General features: G+C 61.4%; 1 protein-coding gene across 1 annotated transcript in view; it reads right to left on the bottom strand.

Annotated features, from left to right (window-relative positions):
• The window catches only part of SRCAP (Snf2 related CREBBP activator protein), a 50,809-nt gene that overhangs the window by 23,880 nt on the left and 3,618 nt on the right, over positions 1-23,311 (bottom strand). The window contains 14 exon segments of the mRNA XM_072849075.1: positions 1,010-1,196; positions 1,295-1,431; positions 2,855-3,047; positions 4,780-4,949; positions 5,034-5,170; positions 7,668-7,845; positions 7,938-8,201; positions 8,551-8,555; positions 9,185-9,280; positions 13,124-13,213; positions 16,033-16,138; positions 16,221-16,354; positions 17,639-17,831; positions 22,591-22,731. Coding sequence (XP_072705176.1) covers positions 1,010-1,196; positions 1,295-1,431; positions 2,855-3,047; positions 4,780-4,949; positions 5,034-5,170; positions 7,668-7,845; positions 7,938-8,201; positions 8,551-8,555; positions 9,185-9,280; positions 13,124-13,213; positions 16,033-16,138; positions 16,221-16,354; positions 17,639-17,831; positions 22,591-22,731 — 2,031 coding nt within the window.

Raw genomic sequence — 23,311 nt, 5'->3', positions numbered from 1 at the left:
GGTCACCCTGGTGCCTCCACCTCCCCAGAAGTGCCACCACAAGGCCACCCTGGTGCCTCCGCCTCCCCAGAAGTGCCACCACAAGGCCACCATGGTGCCTCCACCTCCCCAGAAGTGCCACCACAAGGCCACCATGGTGCCCCCACCTCCCCAGAAGTGCCACCACAAGGCCACCCTGGTGCCTCCAACTCCCCAGAAGTGCCACCACAAGGCCACCATGGTGCCTCCATCCCCACAGAAGTGCCACCACAAGGCCACCATGGTGCCTCCAACTCCCCAGAATTGCCACCACAAGGCCACCCTGGTGCCTCCGCCTCCCCAGAAGTGCCACCACAAGGCCACCCTGGTGCCTCCAACTCCCCAGAAGTGCCACCACAAGGCCACCATGGTGCCTCCATCCCCACAGAAGTGCCACCACAAGGCCACCCTGGTGCCTCCAACTCCCCAGAAGTGCCACCACAAGGCCACCATGGTGCCTCCACCCCCACAGAAGTGGCACCACAAGGTCACCCTGGTGCCTCCAACTCCCCAGAAGTGCCACCACAAGGTCACCCTGGTGCCTCCAACTCCCCAGAAGTGCCACCACAAGGCCACCATGGTGCCTCCATCCCCACAGAAGTGCCACCACAAGGCCACCATGGTGCCTCCACCCCCACAGAAGTGCCACCACAAGGTCACCCTGGTGCCTCCACCTCCCCAGAAGTGCCACCACAAGGCCACCATGGTGCCTCCACCTCCCCAGAAGTGCCACCACAAGGTCACCATGGTGCCTCCATCCCCACAGAAGTGCCACCACAAGGCCACCATGGTGCCTCCAACTCCCCAGAAGTGCCACCACGAGGCCACCATGGTGCCACTGCCTCCCCAGAAGTGCCACCACGAGGCCACCCTGTTATTCCTGGTTGCTGGTGACAGCACCAGGGCACCCAACGCCACCTCGAACCACCTCCTGGTACCCCCCAAACCCCTCCCCGGCCCAACCCCGCGCCTGCTCCGTCGGCGTCGTCACCTTGAAGGGGTCGGGGTCGAGGGCGCGGAGGACGAGGGAGGCGGTGACGAAGCAGATGCCCTCGGTGATGAAGGGCGAGTGGACGGGCCGGGGCTCGAAGAGGTCGGGGTGGTTGCACACCTTACGGAGCTGCATCAGCACGTTGATGACGCTCATGAAGTGTCCGCTGGCCAGGGTGGCCTTGGTGCTGCCGGAGGGGGACACGGGGAAGGTCAAGGGTGGGGGGGGGGGGGCGGGAAGGGATGCGGGTGACGCGTGGGGGACGCGCGGGGACGTGCCACCCACCTGGCTTGGCCCATGAAGTCGTCGTAGAGGTAGCGCTGGCGCTTGGAGAGGCGGCATTTGAGGACGTGCTCGTACTTCTTGGGCATCTGCTTCTCCACGTCCACCTTCAGCCGGCGCAGCAGGAAGGGGCGGAGCACCTGGGGGAGCGGCCAATCAGCTGCCGGTGAGTTTCGGGGTTCCATCCCACAATATGGGGGTGACCCCCCCCCTCCGATAAGATGGGGGCGGGGGGAGGAACCGTGTGGTGGGGGTCAACCCCAGCGTGGAGTTGGGGAAGGGGTCCCTCAGGTGTACCCAAAAATGGGGGTACCCCTGCCCGGCTGCACCCCAAAATTGGGGTTACCTTGAGCTACATTAGCCCCAAAATGGGGGTAGCCCCCTGCTGCACCCCAAAATAGGGGATAGCTGGAGTTAGCTGCACCCCAAAACGGGAGTCACCCCAAAACAGCTTACCCCTACCCAGCTACACCCCAAAACAGGGATCACCTCCACTCAGCTACACCCCCAAAACAGGGGGGGCACTACCAACAAGCTACCCCCCAAAATGGGGCTACCCCCACAGCTACACCCCAAAACTGGGGCTACCCGCAGCCAGCTGCCCCTCAAAATGGGGTTACCCCAAAATGGGGTTCAACCCTCACCCAGCTACACCCCAAAATGGGAGACACCCCAAAACGGGGGTAACCCCCAACCACCTACACCCCAAAATGGGGACACCCACACCCAGCTACACCCCAAAATGGGGGTCACCCCAAAACGGGCGTCACCCCCAACCACCTACCCCTTCAAACAAGTGTCACCCTCACCCAGCTACACCCCAAAACGGGGGTCACCCCCAACCACCTACCCCACAAAATGGGGACACCCACACCCAACTACACCCCAAAACAGGAGTCACCCCAAAACAGGGGTCACCCCCAACCACCTACCCCTTCAAACAAGTGTCACCCTCACCCAGCTACACCCCAAAATGGGGTTCACCCCAAAAAGGGGCTCACCCCAACCCCAACCACCTACCCCCTCAAACAAGCGTCACCCACACTCAGCTACACCCCAAAACAGGGGTCACCCCCAACCACCTACCCCACAAAATGGGGACACCCACACCCGGCTACACCCCAAAACGGGGGTCACCCCCAACCACCTACCCCACAAAATGGGGACACCCACACCCGACTACACCCCAAAATGGGGGTCACCCCCAACCACCTACCCCACAAAATGGGGACACCCACACCCAACTACAACCCCAAATGGGGGTCACCCCAACCCCTACTCCCACAAAATGGGGACACCCACACCCAACTACACCCCAAAACGGGGGTCACCCCCAACCCCCTACCCCACAAAATGGGGACACCCACACCCGACTACACCCCAAAACGGGACTCACCCCAAAACAGGGCTCACCCCCAAGCACCACCCACACCCCGCTACACCCAAACCAGCCTTATAACCCCTGCCCTCCGCCGGCTACACCCCAAACCCAGCCTCAACCCCCTCCCCGCTTCAACCACGTGGGCCCCCCCTTAAAAAGCGGGGTGCCCCCGCGCCCCCCACCTTATGGAGGCGCTTGACGAGGCTCTCGTTGTACTCCTGGCTACCCTCGATCATGCCGGTCAGGGGGTTGGAGAACCACTCCTTGAACTCCCGGTGGGACTGGAAGACGCGGGGCATCAGGAAGTGCATGAGGGACCACAGCTCCATCAGGCTGTTCTGCAGCGGCGTCCCCGTCAGCAACAGCCGCCGCTGGCTGCGGGGGAGGGAACACCCGTCAGCCCGCCCGCACCCGTGGGTGGCGCCCGCTCGCACCCGTCCCCGTAACCATCGGGGTGGGTAGGGAGCAACCGGAGCGGTCGCAGAGCAACAGCGGGTTGTGACAGAGCACCCGCAGGGCGGCCGGGGGTATCCACGGGTGGCTATGGGGCACCCCCGGGCAGTGACACAGCACCCATGGGTGCCCCCTGGGGGGGCTCCAGCACACCCATGGGTGCTCCCAGGCAGGTACAGTGCACCCATGGGCACCCCAGGGCAGTCACAGAGCAACCCCGGGCAGTGACAGAGCACCCACAGGGCGTCCGTGGGTACCCCCGGGTGGCTACGGGGCACCCCCGGGCAGTGACAGAGCACCCATGGGTGCCCCTGGAGGGGCTACAGCACACACATGGGTGTCCCCAGGCAGGTACAGAGCACCCATGGGTTCCCCTAGGCAGTTACAGAGCACCCACAGGCAGCTACAGTGCATCCGTGGGTACCCCTGGGTGGCTACAGGGCACCCCTGGGCAGTGACACAGCACCCATGGGTGCCCCTGGGCAGTGACAGAGCACCCATGGGTGGCCCTGGGGGGGCTACAGAGCACCCATGGGTGCTCCCGGGCAGGTACAGTGCACCCATGGGCACCCCAGGGCAGTCACAGAGCAACCCCGGGCAGTGACAGAGCACCCACAGGGCGGCCGTGGGTACCCCCAGGTGGCTACGGGGCACCCCCGGGCAGTGACAGAGCACCCATGGGTGCCCCTGGAGGGGCTACAGCACACACATGGGTGTCCCCAGGCAGGTACAGAGCACCCATGGGTGCCCCTAGGCAGTTACAGAGCACCCACAGGCAGCTACAGTGCATCCGTGGGTACCCACGGGTGGCTACGGGGCACCCCTGGGCAGTGACACAGCACCCATGGGTGCCCCTGGGGGGGCTACAGCACACCCATGGGTTCACCCAGGCAGTTACAGAGCACCCATGGGTGCCCCTGTGGGGCTACACTGCACTCATGGGTGCCCCTGGGCAGGTACAGAGCACCCCAGGGCAGTTACAGAGCACCCATGGGTGCCCCTGGGCAGGTACAGAGCACGCACAGGCAGCTACAGAGCACCCATGGGTGCCCCCGGGCAGTGACAGAGCACCCATGAGTAGCTACAGCCACGTGTCGGGACACCCCCAGGCAGCACCCAGTCTCCTCCCAGGACGAGCACCCATGGGTGTCCCCCAACGTCCCTAGGGTGCTCCCCAACATCTCCAGGGTGCCTCAACACCCTCAGCACCCCAGGCTGTTTACCACCACACCCGGCTTCCTGAACACCTTGAGATGTTTCCCAGCCCCTTGGGGTGTCCTCTGACACCCATGGGTGCCCTCCAGGGTCCCCCCGGCTTCCCAGGATGCCCCCAACATCCCCAGAGTGCCCCAACACCCTCAGCACCCCAGGCTGTTTGCCACCACACCCGGCTTCCTGAACACCCCAAGGTGTCCCACCACCCCTTGGGGTGTCCTCTGACACCCATGGGTGCCCTCCAGGGTCCCCCCGGCTTCCCAGGGTGCCCCCGACATCCCCAGAGTGCCCCAACATCTCCAGGGTGCCTCAACACCCTCAGCACCCCAGGCTGTTTGCCACCACACCCGGCTTCCTGAACACCTTGAGATGTTCCCCAGCCCCTTGGGCCACCTCCTAGCACCCATGGGTGCCCCCCACCCACCCTCCCCGCCCGGACCTGTTGAAATTAAGGAGCGACTGCCAACGCTGGGACTTGAAGTTCTTGATGTTCTGGGCTTCATCCAGGATGAGGTACTTCCAGTTCTTCCGCCGGAAAGCTTGGTGGTCCTGCAGGACCAACTTGTAGGAGGTGATGCAGACGTGGAAGGCGTTGGGTTTGGTCCAGCCCTGGGTGGGGTGGGGGAGACAAGGGAGGGTCAGGGAGGGTGTCGGGGGACCCCCACCCACCCACCCACCCGGGTTGGGGTTCACCTGCCGCTTCAGCCTGCGCTCCTTCTGCGCCCCGTAGTAGGTGAGGATCTTGAAGCTGGGGCACCAGCGCTTGAGCTCCATCTCCCAGTTGAGCATCACGCTGGTGGGCACGATGATGAGGTGGGGGCCCCAGCTGCCTGCGGGGAGGGGGGGCGGCGTCAGGAGAGGGTGGGGGGGAAGCACCCGTGGGTGCTCAGGGAAGCCATGGGGACCTACAGACCCTATAGAGAGCCTACAGGACCCATGGGTGCTTGGGGAGCCTGTGAGGACCTACAGACCCTATAAGGAGTCTACAGCACCCATGGGTGCTCGAGGAGCCCGTGAGAACCTACAGACCCTATAAGAAGTCTACAGCACCCATGGGTGTTTAGCAAAGTTCGTGAGAACCTACAGACCCTATAAGGAATCTACAGGACCCATGGGTGCTCGAGGAGCCTGTCAGAACCTACAGGCCCTATAAGAAGTCTACAGCACCCATGGGTGCTTAGGGAAGTTCATGAGGATCTACAGACCCTATAAGGAGTCTACAGGACCCATGGGTGCTCGAGGAGCCCGTCAGAACCTACAGACCCTATAAGGAGTCTACAGGACCCATGGGTGCTCGAGGAGCCCATGAGAACCTACAGACTCTATAAGAAGTCTACAGCACCCATGGGTGTTTAGGGAAGTTCATGAGAACCTACAGACCCCATAAGGAATCTACAGCACCCATGGGTGCTTAGGGAAGTTCATGAGAATCTACAGACCCTATAAGGAGTCTACAGCACCCATGGGTGCTCGAGGAGCCCATGAGAACCTACAGATCCTATAACACCTCTACAGCACCCATACGTGTTTAAGGAAGTTTCTGAAAACCTACAGACCTTATAAGGAGTCTACAGCACCCATAGGTGCTTGGGGAGCCCATGACAATCTACAGACCCTATAAAGAGCCTACAGGACCCATGGGTGCTTGGGGAGCCCGTGAGGACCTACAGAGCCTACAAGGAGTCTACAGCACCCATGGGTGTTTAGGGAAGTTCATGAGAACCTACAGACCCCATAAGGATCTACAGCACCCATGGGTGCTTAGGGAAGTTCATGAGAACCTACAAACCCTATAAGGAGTCTACAGGACCCATGGGTGCTCGAGGAGCCCATGAGAACCTACAGACCCTATAGGACCTTATAGGACCCACAGGTGCTCAGAGAACTGGCAGGAACCTAAAGACCCTATAAGGAGCCTACAGGACCCAGGGGTGCTCAGGTAGCCAGTAGAAATCTAAAGACCCAATAAGGAGCCCACAGCACCCATGGGTGCTTGAGGAGCCTGTGGGGACCTACAGACCACTCAAAGACCCCACAGCACCCAAGGGTGCTCAGATGGGCCCTAGAGACCCTACAAAGACTCCACAGCACCCAAGGGTGCTCAGATGGACCGTAAACACCCCACAAAGACCCCACAGCACCCAAGGAGAACCTAGATGTGCCCTAAAGACTCTACAAAGACCCCACAGCACCCAAGGGTGCTCAGATGGACCCTAAAGACCCCACAGCACCCAAGGGTACACAAAGACAACCTAAATGACCTCTAAAGACCCTACAAAGACCCCACAGCACCCAAGGGTGCTCACATGGACCCTAAAGACCCTACAAAGACTCCACAGCACCCAAGAGCAACCAAAGACAACGGAGCTGAGACCTAAAGGCCCTACAAAGACCCCACAGCACCCAAGGGTGCTCAGATGGGCCCTAGAGACCCTACAAAGACCCCACAGCACCCAAGGGTGCTCAGATGGGCCCTAAAGACCCTACAAAGACTCCACAGCACCCAAGGGTAACCAAAGACAACCTAAACGAGCTCTAAAGATCCTACAAAGACCCCACAGCACCCAAGGGTGCTCAGATGGGCCCTAAAGACCCTACAAAGACTCCACAGCACCCAAGGGTGCTCAGATGGGCCCTAAAGACCCTACAAAGACTCCACAGCACCCAAGGGTGCTCAGATGGGCCCTAGAGACCCTACAAAGACCCCACAGCACCCAAGGGTGCTCAGATGGGCCCTAGAGACCCTACAAAGACTCCACAGCACCCAAGGGTGCTCAGATGGGCCCTAGAGACCCTACAAAGACTCCACAGCACCCAAGGGTGCTCAGATGGGCCCTAAAGACCCTACGAAGACCCCACAGCTCCCAAGGGTGCTCAGATGGACCGTAAACACCCCACAAAGACCCCACAGCACCCAAGGAGAACCTAGATGTGCCCTAAAGACTCTACAACGACCCCACAGCACCCAAGGGTGCTCAGATGGACCGTAAACACCCCACAGCACCCAAGGGTACACAAAGACAACCTAAACGACCTCTAAAGATCCTACAAAGACCCCCCAGCACCCAAGGGTGCTCAGATGGGCCCTAAAGACCCTACAAAGACCCCACAGCACCCAAGGGTGCTCAGATGGGCCCTAGAGACCCTACAAAGACTCCACAGCACCCAAGCGCAACCAAAGACAACGGAGCTGAGCCCTAAAGGCCCTACAAAGCCCCCCCAGCACCCAAGGGTGCCCAAACAGCTCCCACTCGAGACGCCCAACACCTCCCGAGGCCCCGGCAGAGACCGGGGCCGCCCCGGGAGTGGGTGGGGGCCACCCCTCACCCTTCTCGCAGGCGAGGTGGGCCAGGAGGGAGATGGTCTGGATGGTCTTGCCCAACCCCATCTCGTCGGCCAAGATCCCGTTGAGCTTCTTCTCGTACATGGTGACCAGCCAGTCCAGCCCGATGTGCTGGTACTCCCGCAGGGTGCCCCGCAGCAGGTGGGGGATGGGTGTCTTCACCTGGAGGGGGGGGCGGGGGGGAGGAAGGTGAGGAGGTGGGTGACTCCCCTCCCCGCAGCACCCGTGGGTGCTGGGGGTGGGGAAGGCGTTACCTGGGTGGTGGCCAAGGTGTAGCCCTTGGGCTGGAGGCTCTCGGCAGCGGCGGCGATGTCGGTGATCTCCTTCTTGGGGGTGGGGGCGGCGGGGGGGCGGGGGCGGCCGGCGGGGGCCCCCCTGGGTGCTCTTGGGTGCCCGCTGGCGGGGAAGGGTCCTCGGGGGCGGGGGCACCCGTCTCGGTCTCCTCCTGCTCCTCTTCCTCTTCCTCCTCTTCTTCTTCTTCTTCCTCCTCTTCCTCCTCCTCCTCTTCCTCCTCCTCTTCCTCATCTTCTTCCTCTTCCTCCTCCTCGTCATCGCTCTCGGCCGCCGGCGAGTCTGGGGGGGACACACACGGGTGTTGGGGGCGGGTCCAGAGGTGGCACCCATGGGTGGCCCTATGGTACCTGGGCAGGGTCTCTAGGACCCAGGGGGGACACTATAGCACCCATGGGTGACACCTGGAGGAAGTAACTCTGGGACCCAGGGGTGGTCCTACGGCACCCATGGGTGGCCCTATAGCACTGGGGGGGGATCTCTGGGACCCAGGGGTTGCCCCGTAGCACCCATGGGTGACCCTACCTATGACACCTGGAGGGGCGGGGTGTCTCTAGGACCCATGGGTGGCCCTACGGCACCTGAGAATGACCCCATAGCACCCCATGAGGCCCTATAGCACCCAGGGACACCCCTATAGCACCCAAGAGTGGCCCTGTGACACCCAGGGATGCTCTATAGCACCCATGGACGGACCTATAGCACCCATGGATGGCCTTATAGCAATGGGAGGGGGGCACACAGCACCCAGGGGTGGCCCTATAGCACCCAGGGGTGGCCCTATAGCAATGGGAGGGGGGCACACAGCACCCAGGGGTGGCCCTATGGCACCAGGGAGGCCCTATGGCACCCATGGGTGCCCCCAAAGCGACCAAGAACAGCTCTACAGCACCCAGGAGTAACCCTATTAGACCCATACGTGGTCCTAGAGCACCCATGGGTGGCCCAATGTCACCCGGGGTGGCCCTATGGCATCTGGGAGGGGGAGCATAGCACCCAGGGGTGGCCCTATAGCACCCAGGGGAGACCCTATAGCACCCATGGGTGGCTCCACAGCGCCCAGGGACAGCTCCAACAGCACCCAGGGGTGGCCCAATAGCACCCGGGGGGGGGGACACACGACAACGCGCACACAGCACCCAGGGGTGCCCCCCCCCCCCCCCGGCCCCGAGATGGTTCCCCACCCCCAAGCACCCATGGGTGCCCCTACCCGAGCGGGTGCTGCTGGCGCCGGGGGGGGAGTCGCAGTCGGAGTCGGCGAAGGCACCGGCGTACTGCTGCAGCAGCTCCTCCATCGGCAGCGCCCCTGCGGAACACGCACACGCCTGGCACACGCCTGGCACACGCCTGGCACACGCAAGGCGAGGGGCGTCCCCCTGCCCACACACGTGGGTGGCCCCGTCTCCCTGTACACGCGTGTGTGCGTCCCCCTCTGTCCCCCCCCACGTGTTCTCGTGTCCCTGCACACGCGTCTCCTCCGTGTCCTCGCACACGTGTCCCTACGTCCCCGTGTCCCGGCACACGTGTGTTCTCACGTCCTTGCATGCGTGTTTCCATGTCACCGTGTCCCAGCACACGTCTCTGCACACACGTGTCCTGGAACTCACGTGTCTCCATGTCCCTACTCGGCCCCATCTCCCTGCACACGCATGTCCCCAACGTCCCCACGTGCTCATACATGTTCTCGTGTCCCCGCACACGTATACCCTCACGTCCTCACACGTGTCCCCATGTTCTCGCAGATGTGTCCCCGTGTCCTGGCACACGCACGTCCCCACATCCTTGCACACGTGTCTCCGTGTCTGTGCACACACACATCCCCATGTCCCTGCACATGCGTGTTCCCCATGTCCACACACGTGTCCCTGCACACGCATGTCCCCACGCCCTTGCACACATGTCCCCCATGTCCCCCCACATCCACATCCCTGCACACACACGTCCCCATGTCCACACATGTGTCCCTGCACACGCATATACCCATGTCCACACGTGTCCCTGCACACACGTCCCTCACATCCACGCACACGTGTCCACCATATCCACACACACGTCCCTGCACGCATGTCCCCGTGTCCTTGCACACGCATCCCTCATGTCCACACACATCCCTGTACACGTGTCTCCCATGTCCACACACATGACCCTGCACACACGTCCCCATATTCTTGCACACATGTCCCTCACGACCACACACGTGTCCCTGCACACGCATATCCCCATATCCACACGTGTGCCTGCACACACGTCCCTGTGCCCCAGCACACACGTGTCCTCCATGTCCACACACACGTGTCCCTGCACATGTCCCCCATGTCCACACACGTGTTCCTACACACACCCCCATGTCCTTGCACACACATCCCTCATGCCCACACACGTGTCCCTGCACACGCATATCCCTGCGTCCACACGTGTCCCTGCACACGTCCTCCATGTCCACACACATGTCCCTGCACGTGTCCCATGTCCACACGCGTCCCCATGTCCTTGCACACATGTCCCTCATGTCCACACACACGTCCCTGCACACGCATATCCCCGTGTCCACACATGTCCCTGCACACACATCCTCCATGTTCACACGTGTCCCTATACACGTGTCCCCATGTCCACACGCACTTCCCTGCACACACATGTCCCCGTGTCCTTGCACACACCTCTCATGTCCACACACGTGTCCCTGCACACACGTCCCTCATGTCCACACACGTGTCCCTGTACATGTGTGTACCGTGTCCTTGCACACACACGTCCCTCATCCACACACACATATCCCTGTACGTGTGTCCCCTTGTCCACACACGTGTCCCTACACACACACGTCCCCGTGTCCTTGCACGCACGTCCCTCATGTCCACACGTGTCCCTGCACGTGTGTCCCCCGTGTCCACACACGTCCCTGCACAGAAGTCCCCGTGTCCTTGCACACACGTCCCTCATGTGCACGCACACGTGTCCCTGCATGCACGTGTCCCCATGTCTATACGTGTCCCTGCACACACGTGTCCCCATGTCGCTGCACACGCATGTCCCCGTGTCCACACACATGTCCCTTTACACACATCCCTGTGTCCTTGCACACGTGTATCCCCGTGTCCACGCACACGTCCCTGCACACATCCCCATGTCCTTGCACACACGTGTCCCTCATGTCCACACGTGTCCCCGCACGTGTCCCCCCATATCCACACATCCTTACACACACAAGTCTGTCACGTCCACACACGCATGTCCTTGCACACGTGTCTTCACCACGTCCCCACGCGTGCCTCTGCACACACATCCCCATGTCCCTGCACACGCATGTCCCTGTATCCACACGCATGTCCTTGCACACACATCCCTGTGTCCCTGCACACACGTGTCCCCACACACACGTGTCCCCCATGCCCAGTGTCCCTTCACATGCGTGCTTCTGTGTCCATGCACACGTGTCCCTGCACACATATCCCCATGTCCCTGCACACACATGTCCCCGTGTCCACACACATGTCCTTGCACACACATCTGTGTCCCTCCACACGTGTCCCCATGTACAGTGTCCCTTCACATGTGTGCTTCTGTGTCCATGCACACGTGTCCCTGCACACACACGTCCCTGTGTCCCTGCACACACATGTCTCCGTGTCCCTGCACACACGTGTCCCCATGTCCACACACAAGTGTCCCTGCACATGCATGTCTCCGTGTCCCTGCACACACGTGTCCCCATGTCCACGCACACACGTGTCCCTGCACATGCATGTCTCCGTGTCCCTGCACACACGTGTCCCCATGTCCACACACAAGTGTCCCTGCACATGCATGTCTCCGTGTCCCTGCACACACGTGTCCCTGCACATACATGTCTCCATGTCCCTGCACACACGTGTCCCCACACACACGTGTCCCTGCACACTTGTCCCCATGTCCACGCACACACGTGTCCCTGCACATGCATGTCTCCGTGTCCCTGCACATGTGTCCCCATGTCCACACACACACGTGTCCCTGCATGTACATGTGTCTCTGTCCCTGCACACACGTGTCCCTGCACACACGTGTCCCCATGTCCACACGTGTCCCTGCACACACGTGTCCCCATGTCCACGCACACACGTGTCCCTGCACATGCATGTCTCCGTGTCCCTGCACACACGTGTCCCCATGTCCACACACACGTTCCCATGTCCACACACACGTTCCCATGTCCACACGCATGTCTCTGTGTCCCTGCACACACGTCTCCATGTCCATGCACACACGTGTCCCTGCACATGCATGTCTCCGTGTCCATGCACACACATGTCCCCATGTCCACACACACACGTGTCCCTGCACGTACATGTGTCTCTGTCCCTGCACACGTGTCCCTGCACGTACGTGTCTGTGTCCCTGCACACACGTGTCCCCATGTTCACGCACACACGTCCCTGCACATGCATGTCTCTGTGTCCCTGCACACACGTGTCCCCATGTCCACACACACATGTTCCCATGTCCACACGCATGTCTCTGTGTCCCTGCACACACATCTCCATGTCCACGCACACACGTGTCCCTGCACACACGTGTCCCCATGTCCACACACACACGTGTCCCTGCACATGCATGTCTCCGTGTCCATGCACAGTGTCCCCGTGTCCACACACATGTTCCCATGTCCACACGCATGTCTCCGTGTCCCTGCACACACGTGTCCCCATGTCCACGCACACACATGTCCCTGCACATGCATGTCTCCGTGTCCCTGCACACACGTGTCCCCATGTCCACGCACACACGTGTCCCTGCACATGCATGTCTCCGTGTCCCTGCACACACGTGTCCCCATGTCCACACACACACACGTGTCCCTGCACACGTTCCCACATCCCTTCACATGCCTGTTTCCACGGCCACTCACACGTGTCACTGTACACACGTGTCTCCGTGTCCACGCACACGCGTGTGCCCCCCCACATCCCTGTCCCCCCCCATGTGTCACCGCACACGCGTGTCCTTGCATTCACCCCCCCCCACCTCCCCCCGGCTCCGTGTCCCCCCCGGCCGTGTCCCCGCACACGCGTGTGCCTGCGCCCCGCGTCCCCAAGCCCGGGGGCCCGTGTGGCTGCCGAGGGGCACCCCTGGGTGCTGGGTGGGGGGCACCCATGGGTGCTGTGCGTACCCTCGCGGGCCAGGTCGTCCAGCTCCTGCTTGTGGTCGACGTCGCCCTCCAGCCGCTCCTGCGCCGCGATCGTCTCCTCCTCGTCCTCGCCTGCGGGGACCCAGCGGGTGACACCGGCCCCGGGGTGGCGGGTGACGTTGTCCCCAGGGGGGTGACACTGTCCCCAGGGGGGTGACAGCCCCGGGGCACCCAGCCCCGGACACCCAAGGGGGGCGACAGAGTCCCCAGTGGGTGACAGAGCCCCGGGAGGGGTGACCGGAGCCGCAGGGACGGGTGACAAGAGCGTTGGTGTGGGTGACAGACCCCCAGAAATGGGTGACAGAGCCCAAGGATGGGTGACAGAATGGGTGAAAGAGACTCAGAAATGGGTGGCAGACCCCAAAAATGGGTGACAGACCCCAAGAATGGGTGACAGACTCAGCAATGGGTGACAGACCCCAAGAATGGGTGACAGACCCCAAGGATGGGTGACAGACCCCAAGGATGGGTGACAGAACGGGTGACAGAGCCTCATAAATGGGTGACAGACCCCAAGAATGGGTGAAACAATGGGTGAAAAAGACTCAGATATGGGTGACAGACCCCAAGGATGGGTGACAGAACAGGTGACAGAGCCTCATAAATGGGTGACAGACCCCAAGAATGGGTGACAGACCCCAAGAATGGGTGACACAATGGGTGAAAGAGACTCAGAAATGGGTGGCAGACCCCAAAAATGGGTGACAGACGCCAAGGATGGGTGACAGAACAGGTGAAAGAGACTCAGAAATGGGTGACAGACCCCAAGGATGGGTGAAAGACTCAGAAACGGGTGACAGAGCCCCAGAATGGGTGACAGAACGGGTGAAAGACTCAGAAATGAGTGACAGACCCCAAGGATGGGTGACAGAGCCCCATAAATGGGTGACAGAGCCCAAGAATGGGTGACAGAGCCCCATAAATGGGTGACAGACCCGAAGAATGGGTGACAGAATAGGTGACAGAGCCCCATAAATGGGTGACAGACCCGAAGAATGGGTGACAGAACGGGTGAAAGACTCAGAAATGGGTGGCAGACCCCAAGGATGGGTGACAGAACGGGTGACAGAGCCCAATAAATGGGTGACAGACCCCAAGGATGGGTGACAGAATGGGTGACAGACCCCAAGGATGGGTGACAGAGCCCCATAAATGGGTGACAGACCCCAAGAATGGGTGAAAAACTCAGAAATGGGTGACAGAGCCCCAGAATGGGTGACAGAACGGGTGAAAGACTCAGAAATGAGTGACAGACCCCAAGGATGGGTGACAGAGCCCCATAAATGGGTGACAGACGCCAAGAATGGGTGACAGAGCCCCATAAATGGGTGACAGACGCCAAGAATGGGTGAAAGACTCAGAAATGGGTGACAGATCCCAAGGCTGGGTAACAGAACGGGTCACAGAGCCCCATAAATGGGTGACACACCCCAAAAATGGGTGACAGAATGGGTGAAAGACTCAGAAATGGGTGGCAAACCCCAAGAATGGGTGACGGAATGGGTGACAGAGCCCCATAAATGGGTGACAGACCCCAAGAATGGGTGAAAGAACGGGTGAAAGACTCAGAAATGGGTGGCAGACCCCAAGGATGGGTGACAGAACGGGTGACAGAGCCTCATAAATGGGTGACAGAGCCCAAGAATGGGTGACAGAGCCCAAGAATGGGTGACAGAAGGGGTGAAAGAGACTCAGAAATGGGTGGCAGACCCCAAGAATGGGTGACAGACCCCAAGGATGGGTGACGGAATGGGTGAAAGAGACTCAGAAATGGGTGACAGACCCCAAGGATGGGTGACAGAACAGGTGACAGAGCCTCATAAATGGGTGACAGACCCCAAGAATGGGTGACAGACCCCAAGAATGGGTGACACAATGGGTGAAAGAGACTCAGAAATGGGTGGCAGACCCCAAAAATGGGTGACAGACGCCAAGGATGGCTGACAGAACGGGTGAAAGAGACTCAGAAATGGGTGGCAAACCCCAAAAATGGGTGACAGACCCCAAGGATGGGTGACAGAACGGGTGAAAGAGACTCAGAAATGGGTGGCAGACCCCAAAAATGGGTGACAGACCCCAAGGATGGGTGACAGACTCAGCAATGGGTGACAGACCCCAAGGATGGGTGACAGAACGGGTGACAGAGCCCCATAAATGGGTGACAGAGCCCAAGAATGGGTGACAGAACGGGTGAAAGACTCAGCAATGGGTGACAGACCCCAAGGATGGGTGACAGAGGCCAGGGACGGGTGACAGGGCCCCAAGAATGGGTGACAGAGCCCCATAAATGGGTGACAGACCCCAAGAATGGGTGAAAGACTCAGAAATGGGTGACAGAGCCCCAGAATGGGTGACAGAACGGGTGAAAGACTCAGAAATGAGTGACAGACCCCAAGGATGGGTGACAGAGCCCCATAAATGGGTGACAGAGACCAAGAATGGGTGACAGAGCCCCATAAATGGGTGACAGACCCCAAGAATGGGTGAAAGACTCAGAAATGAGTGACAGATCCCAAGGCTGGGTAACAGAACGGGTCACAGAGACCCATAAATAGGTGACACACCCCAAAAATGGGTGACAGAACGGGTGAAAGACTCAGAAATGGGTGGCAGACCCCAAGGATGGGTGACGGAATGGGTGACAGAGCCCCATAAATGGGTGACAGACCCCAAGAATGGGTGACAGAACGGGTGAAAGACTCAGAAATGGGTGGCAGACCCCAAGGATGGGTGACAGAACGGGTGAAAGAGACTCAGAAATGGGTGACGGACCCCCCCAAATGGGTGACGGACCCCCCCAAATGGGTGACAGAACCCTGAAAACAGGCAACAGCTCCCAAGGATGGGTGCCAGCCCCCCAAGGATGGGTGCAGCCCCCCAGGGATGGGTGCCAGCCCCCGCGTGTCCCCCCCCGTCCTCACCCTCCTCCTGCTCGGCTGCGAACTCCTCGACCTCGTCGCGGGGCTCCCAGGGCCGCTTGTTCCTCCGCAGCAGCGCCTGGGTGGGGACAAAGGGGTGAGGGTCCCTGGGGGGGGTCCCCAAGGTGGGTGGGGGGGTCCCCAAGGTGGGTGGGGGGTACCTGGGGGGGCAGGGAGCCCAGCAGCTCCTCCAGGGGCAGCTCCCCCTCCCGCTTGAGCAGCTCCAGCTCGCGGCGCCGCGCCTCGGGGGGGGGACCCTCGGTGACGTCCTCATCCGGTGGCTCCGTGTCCCCGTCTGCGGCGGAGGGGGGAGAGGGAGGGGTTAGCACCCATGGGTGGCACCCAGACACCCTGCCTGGATCCCACCCATCATCTCCATCCTTGGGGGAGCGGTGGGGTCCCTGGCCCCTCTCCAGCGCCCATGGGTGGCTCTGAGAGCCCCCTGTCCCCAGCCCCTCTGGGTGGCCCTGTCCCCTCCCCAGCACCCATGGGTGCCCCCAGCACCCATGGGTGCCCTGTCCCCTCCCCTCACCCCGAGGTGCCCCCGTCCCCCTTGTCCCTTCCCCAGCACCTATGGGTGCCCCGACCCCTTGTCCCCACCTTCTCTGGGTGTCACCATCCCCTCCCCAGCACCCATGGGTGCCCTTACTCCCTTCTCTCCGTCCCCTCTGGGTGCCCCTGTCCCCTCCTCAGTGTCCCCATGTCCCCTCAGTGTCCCCATGTCCCCCTGGGGTGCCCCCTCCTATGTCCCCGTATCCCCCCCTCAGTGTCCCCATGTCCCCTCAGTGTCCCCATGTCCCCCCCCAGCGTCCCCATGTCCCCTCAGCGTCCCCATGTCCCCTCAGTGTCCCCATGTCCCCCCCCAGCGTCCCCATGTCCCCTCAGTGTCCCCATGTCCCCTGGGGTGCCCCCTCCTATGTCCCCATATCCCCCCTCAGTGTCCCCATGTCCCCCTCCCCAGTGTCCCCATGTCCCCTCAGTGTCCCCATGTCCCCCCCTCAGCGTCCCCATGTCCCCTCAGCGTCCCCATGTCCCCCTCCCCAGTGTCCCCATATCCCCCCCTCAGCGTCCCCATGTCCCCTCAGCGTCCCCATGTCCCCTCAGTGTCCCCATGTCCCCCTGGGGTGCCCCCTCCTATGTCCCCATATCCCCCCCTCAGTGTCCCCATGTCCCCCTCCCCAGTGTCCCCATGTCCCCTCAGTGTCCCCATGTCCCCCCCCAGCGTCCCCATGTCCCCTCAGTGTCCCCATGTCCCCCCCAGCGTCCCCATGTCCCCTCAGTGTCCCCATGTCCCCCCCAGCGTCCCCATGTCCCCTCAGTGTCCCCATGTCCCCCCCAGCGTCCCCATGTCCCCTCAGTGTCCCCATGTCCCCCCTCAGTGTCCCCATGTCCCCCCTCAGTGTCCCCATGTCCCCTGGGATGCCCCCTCCTACGTCCCCATATCCCCCCACCATCCCCACATCCCCCGAGCGTCCCCAGCCCCCCCTTGGCTACTCCACTCCTCCTTGCCTTGCCCCCAGGTCCCCCCTCCCCAGGCGTCCCCGTGTCCCCTCCCCGTCCCCACGGCCGTGACACCCACCTTGGTGGGCGAGGTGGGAGTGGGGGGCGGGGGGGCCCCGGCGGGGGGCCCCGGGGGGGGCGCGGGGGGCGTTGAGGCTGCGGCTCAGCAGGTCCGAGTACTTCTCGGTCTGGCCCACGATGAAGTCCAGCTGCAGGTCCAGGGCCTTCTTCCGCTTCTCCTCCAGCCGCGACTGCTGCTTGAACTGCACCACCTGCGCGACCACCCCGCCTCAGCCTCCGGTAGCCGCCCCGTGGCCGCCACGGGTCACCGAGGGGCACCCGATGTCACCACGGCTCGCTAACGGCCACCCGAGGTCAGCTAAAAGCCACCGCGGGTCACCAGCGGCCAGCCAATGTCAGCCAACGGGCGTCGCGGGTCACCAATGGCCACCTAATGGCCACTACGGGCAACCAACCACCACCCAATGGCCACTGGGAGCAACCCATGGCCACCATGGGCAACCAACTACCACCCCATGGCTACCATGGGCAACCAACCACCACCCAATGGCCACTGGGAGCAACCCATGGCCACCATGAGCGACCAGCTACCACCCCATGGCTACCATGGGCAACCAACCACCACCCAATGGCCACTGGGAGCAACCCATGGCCACCATGAGCAACCAGCTACCACCCCATGGCTACCATGGGCAACCAACCACCACCCAATGGCCACTGTGAGCAACTCATGGCCACTGTGAGTGACCCATGGCCACTGTGAGCGACCAGCTACCACTCCATGGCTACCATGGGCAACCAACCACCACCCAATGGCCACTGTGAGCAACCCACGGCCACTGTGAGCGACCAGCTACCACCCCATGGCTACCATGGGCAACCAACCACCACTCAATGGCTACTATGAGCAACCCATGGCCGCCATGGGTGACCAACTACCAGCCAATGGCTACCATGGCCAACCAACCACTACTCAATGGCTACTATGAACAACCCACGGCTGCCATGGGTGACCAACTACCCCCCAACGGCTACCATGGGCAACCAACCACCACCCAATGGCCACTGTGAGCAACCCACGGCCACCATGAGCAACCAACTACCACTCCATGGCTACCACGGGCAACCAACCACCACCCAATGGCCACTGTGAGCAACCCATGGCCACTGTGAGCAACCTATGGCCACCATGAGCGACCAACTACCACCCCATAGCTACCATGGGCAACCAACCACCACCCAATGGCCACTGTGAGCAACCCACGGCCACCATGAGCAACCAACTACCACCCCATGGCTACCATGGGCAACCAACCACTACTCAATGGCTACTATAAGCAACCCATGGCCGCCGTGGGTGACCAACTACCACCCAATGGCTACCATGGGCAACGAACCACCACCCCATGGCTACCATGGGCAACCAACCACTACTCAATGGCTACTATGAGCAACCCATGGCTGCCATGGGTGACCAACTACCACCCCATGGCTACCATGGGCAACCAACCACCACCCAATGGCCACTGTGAGCAACCCATGGCCACCATGAGCGACCAACTACCACCCCATGGCTACCATGGGCAACCAACCACTACTCAATGGCTACTATGAGCAACCCATGGCCGCCATGGGTGACCAACTACCACCCAACGGCTACCATGGGCAACCAACCACCACCCCATGGCTACCATGGGCAACCAACCACCACCCCATGGCTACCATGGGCAACCAACCACTACTCAATGGCTACTATGAGCAACCCACGGCTGCCATGGGTGACCAACTACCACCCAACGGCTACCATGGGCAACCAACCACCACCCAATGGCCACCATGAGCAACCAATGGCCACCATGGGTGACCACCTACCACCATGGGTGACCACGTACCACCCAATGGCTACCATGAGTGACCAACTACCACCATGGGCAACCAACTACCACCCAACGGCTACCATGGGCAACCAACCACCACCCAATGGCCACCATGAGCAACCAATGGCCACTATGGGTGACCAGCTACCACCCCACGGCTACCATGGGCAACCAACCACCACCCAGTGGCCACCATGAGCAACCAATGACCACCATGGGTGACCAACTACCACCCAACGGCTACCATGGGCAACCAACCACCACCCAATGGCCACCATGAGCAACCAATGGCCACCATGGGTGACCAACTACCACTCAACGGCCACCATGGGCGACCAACTACCACCATGGGTGACCAACTACCACCCAACGGCTACCATGGGCAACCAATGACCACCATGGGTGACCAAGTACCACCTGATGGCTACTATGGGCAATCAACAGCCAACCAATGGCCAACATGGATGACCAACAGCCACCCAACGGCCACCATGGGCAACCAACAGCCACCCAACGGCCACCGTGGGTCACCAACGGCCACCCAACGGCCACCGTGGGTCACCAATGGCCACCTAATACCACCCAATGCCACCCAACAGCCGCCATGAGCAGCCAACAGCCACCCAACGGCCACCATGGGCAACCAACAACCACTCAATGGCCACCATGAACAACCAGTGGCCATCATGGGCAACCAACTACCACCCGACGGCTACCGTGGGCAACCAAGAGCCAACATGGATGACCAACAAGCAAGCAATGGCCAACACGGATGACCAACAGCCACCCAATGGCCACAGCAGGTCACCAACGGCCATCCAATGGCCACCAAACGGCCACCATAGGCAACCAACTACCACCCAACGGCTACCATAGGTGACCAACAGGCAACCAAAGGCCAACATGGATGATCAACAGCCACCTCACAGCCATCATGGGTGACCAAGGCCACCCAATGACCACTGCAGGCAAGCAACAGCCACCCAACAGTGACCACGGGCAACCAACCACCACCCAGTGGCCAACATGAGCAACCAGCAGCCACCACGGGCAACCAAGAACCTCCCAACGGCCACAGCCAACAACCAACAGCCACCAAATGACCGCCATGGGCAACCAACAGCCACCCAACCGCCAACACAGGTGGCCAACCAACAGCCAATGCAGTCAACCAAAGGCCACCCAAGAGCCACCGTGGGCAACCGACAGCCACCCCATGGCCACCAACGACAACCAATAGCCAGTCAAAGGCCAACACAGGTAACCAACGGCCACCTAATGACCACCATGGACAACCAAAAACCATCCAAGAGCTAGAGCAGCCACCCAATAGCCACTGCGGGTGACCAACGGCCATCCAACGGCCACCAACAGCCACCCAAGGACCACGAGCCACCACGAGCAGCCACCGGCCACCCCACAGCCGCCACAGGCAACCAATAGCCACTGTGGGTGGCGAGTAGCCATGAAACAGACACCACAGGGGAGCAACAGCCACCTGATGGCCACTGGAGGCACCCACCAGCCACTCACTGGCCACCATGGGTGACCAAGAGCCGCTACGGGCAACCAACGGCCACCCAGTGGTCCCCTGCAGGCACCCAACAGCCACCCAATGGCCACCATGGGCAACCAACAACCACTGTGGGCACCCAGTGGCCAGCATGGGCACCAAACAGACACCCAATGGCCACCACAACCACCCAACAGATGACCACAGGGCACCACGGGCACCCAATGAGCACCTAATGGCCACCATGGGCAACCATTAGCTGCTCAGTGGCCACTCTGGGTGACTACTGGCCACGCAAGAGGCACCATGGGCACCCAGTGGCCATCGTGGCCACCTAATGGCCACCATGGGCAACCAATGGGCCACTGCCAGCCACTGCGGGTGATCACCAGCCACCGGAAGCACCCACTGGCCACCATGGAGTCCAACAGCCCCCCATGGGCCACCACAAGGGACCAACAGTCACCCAGTGGCCACTGAGACCACCAACTAGTCACTGCGAGCACTCATTGGCCACCCACTGACCACGTGCTGCCACACCAGAATGGCAGGACAAAATGGCTGCCAAAAGCGATGGTGGCCACCCAAGGGAGCTTGGTAGCCCAGTGGGGGTTGGGGATGTGGTGCCGGGCACCCTTGGGTGCCCCAGGAGTTAGTGGCCACCCAGCGAGGGCTGGTAGTCCAATGAATGACCAGGCTGGAACGGGGACTGGGTGTGGGGACACCCAATGGCTGGTGGCCAGCCAGGGGGATTTGGTAGCCCAGGAGTGACCAGGCTAAGCAACGACAGGAGGCCGGACACCCTTGGGTGCTCCCAGGGGGGGTGGTCACCCAGGGGGTTTGGTGGCCCAGGAGTAGCAGGGATGGGGTACGGGGACACCCAATGGATGGTGGCCACCCAAATATTTTGGTAGTCCTAGAGTATTAAGTCACAGATTACCAGACATTCTTGGGTGGTTGCCATCTAAGGAGCATTGGTAGCCTGTGGTAATTGAATATGTGGTATTGTGCACCCATGGGTGCCACGGAGAGGGTGGTGACCACCTGAAATAGTTTGGTAGCCCAATAGTAGCCATGTTAAGAACACATAAGGTACAGACCACCTTTAGATGTCCCAGAGAGTGGTAGCCAAATAAAGAAACTCAGTAGCCGATAGAAAATTGAAAATGTGTTGTGGGGCACCTGGAGAGCCCTGGAGCTGGTAGTCACTGGGGGGAATTTGTAGCCCAGGGGCGGCTGGGCCGAGAAGCGACAGGGTGCTAAGCACCCTTGGGTGCTCTGGGGGTTGCAAACCACCAAGAATTGGTGGCCCCTCAGAAACGTTGCTAGCCCAACGGCAGTTAGATACACGCTGACGAGCACCCATGAGGGTGGTGGCCACTTTGTGGCGGTTGGTAGCCTTGGGAGGGGGTGTCAGGCACGTGCTGCCCAGCACCCATGGGTGCCCTGGGCGTGGTGACCGCTCGCTTCCTCCCCACCCAAAGAAGAACATTCAAGAACCCTGATGAGACCCATAAATCACGTCATGACCCTCGGTAGCCGCTCGGGGGGGGCACCCATGGGTGGGGGCACCCGTGGGTGGGGGAGCACCCATGGGTGGGGGGGGGGGGAGGTCCTCACTTTCTCCACGTTGCTCCAGAACTGCTTGACCTCCTTGGCGATGGCGGCGGCCACCCGGCGCAGCTTGGCCTGCTCCTCCCGCTTGGCCCGCTCCTCCTTCTGCCGCTGCTCCTCGTGGTGCCGCATCACCATCCGCACCACCTGCGGAGGGAGCACCCATGGGTGGGGGGGGGGGCACCCATGGGTGGGGGGCACCCAAACCTCCACCCGGGCCACCCAAAACCCTCCCGGCATCTCCAAACCTCTCAGGAACCCCCCTGTCACCCCCAAATCCTTGTTCTTTCTTCTACTGTTGCTCCTCAGGGTGCCCGCATCACCATCCCCACCGAGGAGGCACCCATGGGTGGGGGGGCACCCATGGGTGGGGTGCACCCACTGTGGGGGGGGGGCACCCCCAAACCTCCCTGGGCCATCCGGCACCTCCAAAACCTCCTGGTAACCCCCAATCCCCTGCTTCTTCTTCTGGTGTTGCTCCTCATGGTGCCACCACCACCACAACCTAAGAGGAGCACCCATGGGTGGGGGGCACCCACCAGCGAGAAGCACCCATGGGTGGTCCCTCAACCACCCCCAGTCCTCCCGAGCACCCCCAAACCACCCCAGGAACCCCCCACCCAAACCCCACCAACCCCTTGCTGCTTCTCATGGTGTCATCGCTGCCGTCCCCACCACCTGGGTGGGGCCACCCGTGGGTGGGGGGCACCCACGACGGGGTCCTCCA

The sequence above is a fragment of the Ciconia boyciana genome, chromosome 36 (genome assembly GCF_034638445.1).
Source record: "Ciconia boyciana chromosome 36, ASM3463844v1, whole genome shotgun sequence".
NCBI lineage: Eukaryota > Metazoa > Chordata > Aves > Ciconiiformes > Ciconiidae > Ciconia > Ciconia boyciana.
This window is presented reverse-complemented; position numbering and strand designations above follow the sequence as displayed.